Genomic DNA, 12,358 nt, shown 5'->3' on the forward strand with positions numbered 1-12,358 from the left:
ATATGGTCTTGGCAAACAAATTTTTCAGAGAAAAAAAAAAAGGAATCTCACTTGATTACCTTTAAGAATTGCATTAACCATTAGGAGAATGGACTTTTTCCTCACTAGAAGAGGGCACAGAGCTTTATCACAGAGTCGTCCTGCTGAGGCTTTAACTACTCAGCACAGAGTAGTAAGAAGAAGGAAGAGATGTTTATGCAAATTAAAACTCAATAACAGAAGTAGAAGGCTTGAATTGAATAGCCTCTAAGGAGAAGCTATGAATAGAAGTTTGTACGAAATTTAGATGATTGGCAATCTGCAATAAGTGGATATGATGAGTGTATCCAGAGTTAGGGGAGTGTGTCTACAAGAGTTTAATGTATCAAGTTCTCTATGCTCTAATAAATAAAATATGCTAAATTTGTACTGAAAAATAATTAAAGTATCCTTCTGTTTTGGTTGAATTAATATTTGTTGTTTGCTAGCAACATCATGCCTTTAGATGAAATGCTTATTCAAAGCTTGCCCATGCAAATCAAATTAAGATGGCTGAAATAGATAGACAGCAACTTTGATCAGGATGTTGTTACAAAACTGAAATGGAGGTTGTGTTTCTATATTACAAGCTATTGGTCAATCGCAAAGGAGTATAACAAAATGCATTATATGACCTATCAAAGATTCAAACATTTAAAAGTTGGTGGAAACGATGAAATTAAATAAAATCTTGAGTGTGTGCTCTTATACTTTGATTGGATAATTTTCCAGAGGGGCAAGAAAAATAAAAGTAGAAAATAAAGAATATTTTCCTTCTGTTATTTTCCATTCTCTTGTTTGGATTAGTGAAAAATAAAATGGAGGGAAAAAATATATTTATTTTTCATTGTTTAATAAGATATAAGATGGATTTGAAAATAATGATATGTTTATAAATTCACCATTACACCCTTCTTTTTTATTCTTTTTATTTTTTATTATTTATATAAGGATATAAATGTAAATTTCAAATAAAACCCTAATATACTCTTTTTAGATCTGGCCAAACCACACATAAAGTTCAAATCCAATCACACACTAAAATAACACATCAAACTCATAAATATTAAAACATAAGCCTAATACATGACCCAACACTCTAAAATTTAAAAGATAAAATATAGATAAAATACAAGCTCAAACAAAATCAAAATAAAGCAAGTGTTTAAGTAATAATATATAGCAAGTCCATTATGACAACTGAATATTCATAAAAACATTTCTTGATCTTTATTTTAATCTTCCCTTTGTACCGTTTTGGCCCATAGATTTGATTAGACTCCATAAATCTATGATTGCAAGTATTGCACCAAATCTGCCTTATATGAGTTGAAGCACACCCCAAATGTATATGGATCATATGAATATGATTTTGAACTCCTTTTAGATCCATTTGGATATAAGTTTGCTCTACAATATTATTAGAAAATTGCCCTATTGGATTCGTATCATCAGGGCATCCAAATGAGTCTAGAGCTCCATAAACGTCTTGTAATTTAGGAAATGCTCTCAGGGGTTTTTCGTGCCGTCATAAGCTGCCATCGGCAGCATCATAAATTTCTTGGGAATGGTCTCCTACTGCACCCATCTCGTGAATGGGGAAGATGTAGGCAGCAGGATGCTGCTGCTATCTCGCACCCTCAGTTCTGCTAGGAGCTGTTCCTTCAACCTTTCTAGCCTTTGGTCCACATCTGCCTCTTCCTATCTCGGCCTCTTTTCTGGGCGATATCCTCCTTCTAGCTCCTCACCTCCCGATCCTCGCATTGGCTTAGAGGAATAGCTCTCAACTTCATCATTTTCAATAAACTCTCTAACTATTCTGTCCCTTACTCGGGCTGCTGGCTCATTTCTTCTGTAGGCCTCTTCACCTCCTTCACTAGTCCTCTTACTCTGAGGGAATTGGTGGTTCAAGGTAGGCTGAGGCTTATTAACATTGAAGCCTTCAGCCATAGGTGGTACACTCAACGGGGTGCTGAGTCATCTTTGTTGTAATATTTGCCCTAACCAGTGGATAGTGTTCTTTAGTTGGATAACCATATTCTGTAGTTTTTGTTTAGAAAGGGTGGTTTTGGGCATGTTTCCTGCCAAGCTCGGCGATGGGTTAAGCGATACGGGTGGTTGGCTAGATGGGGCTGTAGGACTGGAGAATGAAAACTGATGACCTTCATGGGTGGAACTTAAGTCATTTGGGTTGTTTTAGGTGTGGTTTTCATCGTGGTTAGCCATGTGGATCTCAATAGGTGTAATGAGGATGAGAACTCCGATTATGAAAAGATCTCCTTTCGTTTCCACAGACGGAGCCAATTGATGATCTGAAATCCAGAATAAGGTAGGGTGGTTTTGGTATGTGTGAGTGAGTTTAACTTAAATGGTTCACGTCCTCCTCCTTTATTCCCTTTCCCTTTCCCATTTGTCCTCTAGTGACGTATAATCGCCACCCTACTATAGTGTCACTTATCGCTATCATACAAAGCTGTACGTACAGATATATTCCCCCTTCTCTCCATCGTCAGGCGGCTATTTAATTCTCTCCGGCGCTCATATTGACAGAGTCATGAGCGCAGATCGAGTCGTTTCCCTCACTGACCCATCAAGTTAAGTGAGTTGAATTCCTCTTTGTTGAGCCTGAGCCCTGGTCTTCCAGACTTACTGGAACGCGGCTTGGGTTGTGCGCTAGTGAACATGCTCGCATAGTGGGCTCTTATAGGTTTTGAACTTAGTTTTTCTATGACGGCTCGACCGTGGCTCGGGTGCTTAACACCCAACGGTCATCACTAAGAATCACAATTCAATGGAGGATATTAAAATCAAGCATTATTAGTAATGAATGGAAATAGTAAAATTATTACGATTCATTCATGTTGTCCAGATTAGCTATAGGATCTCAGATGTTATTATCAGCAATCAGGCGATAATGGGTTTGGGAGGAGCACATGTAATCCCTCCCCTCGAAAAAATAAATAAAACACTTTAAAGACGAAATTATCAAGAGAGAAGGTACATAACAAACATCAGCTTAAAATAAGCTTGCATCGTGAAGGCCAAATGTAATAGCATGATTAAAATCTTTATCTAATCTTAATCCAATAGTGGTAAAGGAGACCTACAAGTACAAACAAGTTAGAAAGAAACAAATTTTTCTCAGTTTAAAAAGATAGAAAAAAGCTGACAATATAACAGAAAACAAGGGTTTAGCGACCTAAATAAAATCAGGAAGAAGAAAAGAGAAAATTTTCTCAAAAATTGAACAGAAAGAGAGCAAAATACCATATAAAAATTGATCTTATATTAAATATATTTTAATTTATCTATCAATCCATTGATTGGTCGGATATATCACCCATTCGTATATTTTGAGTATAATAATTGTTCATGTTTTGATAACAACAGATAGATATGCCAAAACTAATAAATATGTCTTACGCGTATTTACATTTTAATTTGAATCTTTTAATTTTAATTTAATTAATTAAACTTTTACGGTAAATTTAATAAATTATGTGATAAATTAATAGTTTAGTTGACATGCATTATGATTATTAATATTTTTATATAAATTAATGATAAATAATTGAAAAAAATTTAATATTTATATTATTTTACATTTTAATTAACAAATTTTAATTTAATTGGTTTAATATTTACATTCAGATATAATTTTACTTGATTTTTAAAACTTAAAATATAAAAATTCACGTAGAATATTAAATATAATATTTAATTATTTTTAAATATAAACTAATTTTATATATGATAATAATATTAATTCATATTTATTTATAATTAAATGATATATTTAATTTTTAAAGATAATAGTAATCCAACAGTTAAAAATGTTTCAATAATAAATAGATTTTATTTTATATTAATAATTATAAAAATTTTATTATAAATATATTATTTTTAATTATTTTATATATACTATTATTTTAAATTAAACAATATATTTGTAATAAATTATTTATAATTATTATTATAAAATAAAATTAATCACGGTTCAAAATGTGAGCTATATATTTAATACTTAAATGATGGTTTTATCTTTTAATTTTAATTTTAAAAATTGATTAAAATTATACCTAAATATGTAGGTTGGACCAATTTATTTAAAATTTAAATGTTTGGATTAAAATGTAAAATGATATAAATATTATGCTTTTTTTATCAATTAACTAATTTTTTTTAAAGCAAAACTACTGGTTGTATTAATAAAATTTCATTAAACAAAGAGGGATATAATCCAAATACAAAGACGATAATGCCTAATAGATTTTCTAGCCAAAATATGAGTAGCTAGAGGGGTATGACGACGAACTCACCTAACAGAAATATCAGAATCTAACAAAGATTTACAATCATTCAAAATCAAACTCAGTTAATAAATGTCTAAATGTGTAGATTGAAGAGTTTGAATTACCTGCAAACAGTTCATAAGAATGCAGCCACTAAAAGACAAAAACTCCATCGCAAAGAGCAAACAGTGACGGAGAGCTAAAGTTTCAACAATTACCGGCGTACCATTACCTTCCGATAAACTAGAAACACCACATTGAAATATACTCTCAGAGTTTTCTGAACCGTAGCTAATAAAATATTGAGCTTGAAGCAAAGCCCCGTCAACTTGACAAAGCCAACTGAAATTGTCCAAGTTTGAAAATGACGCACGAATTTGGAGAGAAATGACTTTAGGATCACGAGCAGGGTTGGAGGAATAAAACAAGTTCTTGCCCTGATATAAAGTAGCAGTGGTATTTCCATACAAAGTACCAGCACGTTGAGTAGCTTCCCAATCCAAGATATGATGCATGATGTCTTCCACAAGGTGAGCTGCTGAATTTTGTACCCAGTTTCATAATAATGAGTTTCTTGTTGACCATAATCTCCATACACAAACCATTATAAAGGTTTTTCGAACATTGTCTTGGGACTTCAAAATCTGCAGTAAAAAATTAAAAAAATTATTATTAGGCTGCAAATCTCTCACTCCCCCTAACCTCCAAACTTCCTTGGACACATGACAATACAACAAAATATGATTGACACTTTCATCTTCATGGCACCACAACTAACATCCACATCCACACCCTTTTACCTTAAGTTATCCTTTGTAAGCAATATATTTCTACAAACTCTCCAACAGAAATCTTTCACTTTTGGAGGGACCAAAATATTCTACAAACTAATCCACAACTCACCCCACATTAAAATATAATCTTCATAGCAAGTCCATACACACAAAGTATGCGAATTTCACCGTATACACACCTCTTTTATCAAAGTGCCACGAGAAGAAATCTTCTTTATTGATAATACATGTGATATGCTAGTTAGATAATTAAATTGTCACATAAACTATCAAATTTAAAAATTTATAAATTCATTAAAATTGCACAGCAAAGATTGAGCCCATTAAATTAAAATTAAAATATAAATACATGCAAATATTGAAACTTTTTAACTCAATTGACCTTATTTTTAAAATTCAATAATTTAGTCTTATGTTTTGATCGTTAATAAAAATAATTAAAATGCCCTTAAATATATAATATTATTTATTGTTTAGATTATATCAAAATTAATTTTTATACTTTTAAAATTTTAAAAATAAATAGTTTAGTCATATATTTTGCTTTTATCAAACTAAAAAACATTATTTTAACAAAAATATTTGGTAGAGTTAAAATATGTAGATTAAATTGTTAAGTTATTAATGTTATATAAAACTCATTCAAAATAAGCAGTAAGCAGGAAATTATTACTTTAAGACTGAATTACGTGATAAAAATATAATAAATTAAATATGAGGTTCTACTCATAGAGAAAAAGAAGATTCGGACGACCATAATATTTAAAATTAAGAGAAATAAAACTTAAAAATTTAAGAACAAATCGGCTTTTGTCAGACAAAATTTGACTTTTTAACTTCAAAGGTGAGACTCCACAAAGAATTTATGGTTAATAGCCATAATTCTGTAAAAATTCTGACTAAGCAGCCCATGAAAATCTTTTAACAATGAGTCAATCATATCATTGGAGATTATTAAAAATATTACATTTATTTTCATACTTTTATAATATAAAAAAAATATCATTACTGAGGTAAAAATAAATAAAATATAGTTTCCTCTCATACAATTATTTTTTATTTTTAAATATTATACTTATTTTTCTTTTTATCTTATAAATTTAATTAAATATCAGAATAACTGTTGAGGATACACATTCTTATATGTTTAGATAATCACAATATAATAATCATGAATTTATTTTATAGGATATCAAATATATTAAGTTTGATGTATTTTAGAAATGTAAAAATATTTTTTTATATTTTATATAATTATTAAAATTTTTAATATTTTTAATTAATAATTATCTAATTTTGATAAATCTGAATATTAAATAAATTAAATGAAAGCAAATTTTGGCAATTTTTCCAAGTTTACATCCCATGAAAAGTCAAAGATTGGGGTCAAGCAGCCTGTATTGAGCTTTTCGACTTCGTGTGCTCTTTCATCTCATCATTCCTATAAAACACAATTTGTCGAATCCGACGTTCCAAATAGCTGTTGCGATGGGATCTAAGTCATAGACAAGCTCCACTGTTATACAACCGTCGCCTTTGCTCTATATTGCGGGAGATAGGTAAATCTTCCTACGCCCAACCCTAACCTTCTCTCTCTCCCTCTATCTTCTGGAATTGGGATTCTTTACTGGGATCTTTGAAATTGAAAGAATTATGTCCCGTTTGATGATTCTTCTTTGGTTCCTTTCCAATTTGGTGCTACGGTAGATTACACGTTCTGTTTAATTTCATTTTATTTGCTTAGATTTAAGTTTGGCTATATCTATTTTGCTGGTTCTGGGTTTTTATTCTGAGAAATTATTTGAAATATGTGCATTACTTTGCTCGTTTATAGATGCGTGTGATGTGAGTATACACATATCTGTATGCATTCTCAAAAGCATAGCGCTTTCACATTTCCAGTTCGTATGTTAAGCTTCTACAAGTGTTTTTAGCTTCACCAGTGTTTTAGCTTGACCAACTGTCCAAATTTGGAGATGGATGGATTTGTTCTGCTTCTTTTTTTTTTTTTTTTTTTGTATGTAAATATTTTGTTTTGCTTTGCCAATTCCAATGGGTTGTGCAACAACATATATAGATATTGATTGCTGTTGTGTTTTTACTCATATTTGTTGGTTTGGTTCTTTATATGACGTGTGAAGCAATTTGGTTGTGTTTTCAGCTATTAGGTTTTTCTCAAAAGACCTGCTTGAGGATATTTAGGCGTTCTACAAAACAATATGGCGTCTAGGCGCCAAGTTCATTATTCTCCACTTCCTGTTGACGAAACTGATGATGATTATCATGACCCTCGGTTTGAGTATAGACCTGGAGCCTTTGATAAAGTCCCTTGGAAATCCATAACCCTTGCACTTTTTCTGCTCTTTCTTGGATCGTTACTTCTTTTTCTTTCATTCTTCATCTTAACTGGCCACATGGGTGGAGAGAAATCCCAAGGCTATGGTCTCTTGGCCCTTGGAATCCTTGCCTTCCTTCCAGGTGCGTTGGAACACACTGGATATTTGATAGCACTGATATTTATTTCTATGTGAGTCATTAGTAACGATTTTTGCACACTGTTTCGCATGATCATGGCTCTTTGGAATTTGATTCTCAGAATTGAGGAATGAATTGTAGGTCAGAGGTTCTTGTAAACTGGTCATTGAGTTTTAGAACTTGAAGTCCAAATTGGAATAAAAATTATCTAGAGCTATTATTTTCTTGAGAACCCTAAGAACCAAGAAGGAAAATTAAGCGTAAAACAGGAGCAGTTTCCTATACATTTCAATCAAACACATTTATGCATTCTTATGCATTTGTGTTTCATACATGTCCATGATCAAATTTAATTTAGAGATGAAATTTTAGGTTACTTCAGAAATTCAGATTATTGCGTGTTTAATATATGAGGTGAAAATGTGATAACTATCATTGTGGTAAGTGGGATAGCTTTGTCAAAGGCAAATTTAGGTTAGTTAACAAATTCAGATTATTGACGGTTAAATATATGAGGTGAAAGTTAGAGAACTCATCATTGTGGTAAGTAGGATAATTTTGGATGCTTATTATCATTCAGAATTTGTAGTTCAGCCTCAAACCTTATAAACTCCATGAATTCGATAAGCAGCTACTCTATAATAATCTTGTTTGATGCTTGATTATACTTCCAGACTCCAGTTATTAGTTGTCAATTAATAGGACTTAGCATAATGAATTTGGCCTTTCTTTAGTTTTGTGGAGGCTTGTTTAATTTCTTTTATGTTGTCTTTGGTAGAGAATAGATGAAAACAAACTTCTCTTCATTTTCTTTCTCGCCTTTCCTCCTCTTTTTGCATTGCCTATCTCATAAATGAGGACTCTAACCTTCAGCGTCACTAGGATGTTTTTCACCAAGTCATTTACCCCTTCATGGCACAGGTAGCTTTATGGTCCAATTAATTGTTACTGTATCTTGTCTCTATAATCTGAAGGATGAAGAAAAAAGAGTCCATGCTATATTTAGAGAGGATTTAATAAGATTACTTCCATTCTTTACTGATTGGAATCTTTGGTTAATTTTATGAATAGTTGAATGCATAAATATGGATAGATAAGATCATATTTATTTAGTTGTCTCATGAAGTCAGTAATTGCTGGGCTTGTGTTCAGTATAGGCTTCTCCTCATCACCCATTTCATGTCTAATATTGACAGGTGCTGGCTGATGTTTCCATCATAATGCATTGGGATATTGTATTTTAAATGTCAGTCACAAACTTTACCTTTTCACGCATGTTGATTTCCTGGAACTATTGGCTGATCCTGCTTCCATTTAGTATTCTATCTGCTTGATGTTTTTGGTAATAATGCTATAAATTCATTTACAATAAGGCCTATTGCATGGAAAATCCAAATGTTTGTGCTAATTCACATTTATAACTATATCTTTAAATATTATATGGTAAAGCCAAACATTTTCTATTTGTTGTAATTGTAGCCAAAAAACTAAATTAATTTGAAAGAATAAATCAAAATATAGTCCTTGAACTTTGACAAAATCCTACAACTTGGTCTTTATATTTTCAAAATCAAACAATCTAGTCCCTCACATTCTATCATATGTGAAAATTTGTCCCTCTATTCAATTTTCTATCAAAATCCCATTAAGTTTAGTAAAAATAACTAAAATGTCCTTTATTATAATTTGAAAGTAAATATATTTTATGTTTACTTTACATCTTTTTATTGTTTATAAAAAAATATAGTATTAATTACTATATCCTTTAAAAAAAATACTAAAAGTTAATTTTAAAATTATATCTAACATCTCAATCATAAAGAGGTTCTAAAATAATAAAAATATTTTCAATTGCATAGAAAATTATAGAAAACCCTTTTGAAAGTAAATAAATTGTTTGATTTTGAAAATACATGGTTTAAATTGTAGATTTTGCTTAAACTTAGGGACTTTGTAATTTATTCTAAACTTACTGAATTCAATTAAGCCCTTAGGTTAAAATTTGGCTAGAGTTATAACAAATTGAAATCATTTACCTTTGATGTACAACATGTAAGAATTTGGCTGAAATTGATAATTCGCATAAACAGTTAAGACTTTTTAGTCCAATAACCCCCATAATAATCATTAAGGAAGTAGAGATTTTTCGATGGGCTATTGTGCTTGCTGGAATCGAGTAATTTCCTTTGATTCTTTCTCAGCCCGGGTTTATCCAGTAAACTGGTGAACAAAAAGCCAAGCAACCTCCAGCCGTTTTTTCAATTTTCCATTTGACCTTGTGTGAATTGGCGGGTTGCCCCAGTCTCATCTTCAAGGAAAATTTTGTTGTAGTGCCAATAAGGAAATTTGAACCCGTGACCTCATTGTATGCTTACTATATCGCCACCACTTGAAACTTTGGCATTTTGTTTTCTCTTTATGTATGTATTAAATTATTTTTTTTCATAATAAATAACATGAACGAACTATTTCATAGATTTACAATATTAGTCATTTTAAAATTTTACATTTCATAGCAACAATATATGAGAATAAATGCATTCTTTAGTGTTACTTACATGGTTTCAAATTGCGGTCGCGACCGCATGTAACGGAAACAGGCTTGTAACATTAATGGCTTGTCGCGGCCTAAGTTTTTTGGAAAAATTTGGAAAGTTCATGAAATTAAAATATATTGAAAAATATAATGAAAATTAAGTTATACAACTTAATAATAAGTACAAATATATCAAATAAGTATAAAATACATAAATTTTCTCAATTAATACTACCAGAATGATCGTTTAGGGTAGGTTTTTGAGTAGAAATTTAAGTATATAAGCTGCTATCAAAAAATTAAAGAGAAATATGGCAGTTTTTGACTTGAAAAGTTGAAATGGAGGCTGGAAATAAGTATGGAAGAAGTATGGAAGAACGCTGGAGCCTATAGCTAGAGTTTGGACTCTGGAGAAGTGGAGAGAGTGCTGGATGGAGGACTGCTTGGCTTGCTGGTTGTGGCGAAGACACAAAGTAATAAAGAGTAAAGAAAGACAAAAGGCTAAAGAGAAGAAGTAGAGAAATGAGTTTTTTTCCCTTCAATAGTGCATACAAAGGCTGGTGCTAGACTACTGATAAGGAAAGTAGCGGCCGTTATGGCCGTTACATCACGGCCGATAACGACCATTACCTTTGCATAATGACAATAACGGCCGTTACAACAACAAAATTTTTCTGACGGCCATGGTAGGCTCGAAAACCTGGACGTAACGACCGTTATTTAAAACCATGGTTACTTGAGAATTTACTTATAAAATTTAATATTTTATTTTATGTGAAATTTATCATTAGTTAGTTTTTGATATGGAAACTTATCAGTGGTTGGTCATTGCTATAATATCAGGTAACTATAGTATGATGGCATTTTGAATGGTGATATGTCTGTTGCTATCAAAAGAAATAACTGTGGTATGGTTGGTGTGGATAGCCAACTAGATTTTTGTCTCACAGTTAAAGTTGGTGTGTGCATGATTTCAATTTGCAGATTCACAAAATGTCCTACTACTTCAATTTGTTCTGCTTAATCATATATTTGATTCTCAAGATATAGGGAAGCATTTTTTAGACCATGTTTCTGAAGCGTCTTTTCACACATTGTCCTCTGCTTGCTGGCTGCATTGCAGGCTTTTATGAAACTCGGATAGCATATTATTCATGGAGGGGGGCTAAAGGATATCGCTTTGCTTCAATTCCAAGTTATTAAGGAACGGATTCTCGCTTGTAGGCTGTCTAATTACCTCCGTGAATCCCCCAAAGAGTAGATGTGTTCATGGGTTAGATTATCTTTAGCTCTCTCTATCCACCTTCTAGTTTTGGCTAATGTTTCATTTATTTATTTGATTAATTTGTAATTTGTAATTAGAATTAGGATTAAATAATTGTAGTCCATCACAAATAAATTAGTTGGGATTGTATCTAGTGGTAAGAGTTTGTTTTGTTTGTAACTTGGTTATATTTGAATTCCAATGGGATGAAAATAATAATAATAATAATAAGGTGTGCCTTAATTTCCTTCGCTATTGCCGTTATGATTCAATGGTATATATCTAAATGAAATGACAAGCCTATACAAATGAAAAACGTAAATGTTAAATGAATTTCATAAATTTTAATGTTTAGGATATATCTATTTGCTATTAGCGATAAGCTATTAGTTATTAATAACATCTATCAATTATCAATTGTAAACAAACGGCACATAATTGCTAAATTCATACTGAATTCCCCTCCAAACATTAGAGGAATTTGTGATTATTTACGAAGCCAAGCTACCAGCAGATGACGTATTAGCTTGTTAAAAAATAGATTTTGATATTAAAAGAAATAATTAATAAAAAAATTTATTTTTTGGTAAAATTATGTCTGATAGCAATCAAATTTGAGAAGTTACAGGCTTAATTACGATGCCGATACCATCGAGTTAAAACTGACGGAGTGTTCAATCAACAACTGTCACTTGTTATCAAACTAGCAAAAGGATTAATATGGTTGAATTAAGAAACTTCAAGCTTATCAAGATGAAAAAAAAAAAACGAAAAAAGAAAAAAGAAAGAGAAGCTTTTCTCGGTGAATTAAACACTTACTTTTTTTTTGCTGCCTCTTTCTTCTCTTTAAATTTTACTCATAAAGGAGAATCTTGAATAGGTATAGGAAAGCAAAAATGTGTTTAAAAGGCTGCCAATACCAAATCATGAATTTTTTTTGTCTTATAAATGAATAGGTTTCATTAGAGGGTCACTGATG

At 31.3% G+C, this 12,358-nt stretch overlaps 1 protein-coding gene across 1 annotated transcript; it reads left to right on the forward strand.

The window, feature by feature from the left end:
• Positions 1-6,473: 6,473 nt before the first annotated feature.
• LOC110616502 (transmembrane protein 230) lies at positions 6,474-11,630 on the forward strand. Its single transcript, XM_021758878.2, has 3 exons — positions 6,474-6,663; positions 7,266-7,582; positions 11,239-11,630. The coding sequence occupies exons 2-3, from the start codon at positions 7,324-7,326 to the stop codon at positions 11,316-11,318; spliced, it is 339 nt and encodes a 112-aa protein (XP_021614570.1). The 5' UTR covers positions 6,474-6,663; positions 7,266-7,323; the 3' UTR covers positions 11,319-11,630.
• The last annotated feature ends 728 nt before the right edge of the window (positions 11,631-12,358 follow it).

Source organism: Manihot esculenta, chromosome 6, assembly GCF_001659605.2.
Source record: "Manihot esculenta cultivar AM560-2 chromosome 6, M.esculenta_v8, whole genome shotgun sequence".
In the NCBI taxonomy this organism is placed as follows: Eukaryota; Viridiplantae; Streptophyta; class Magnoliopsida; order Malpighiales; family Euphorbiaceae; genus Manihot; species Manihot esculenta.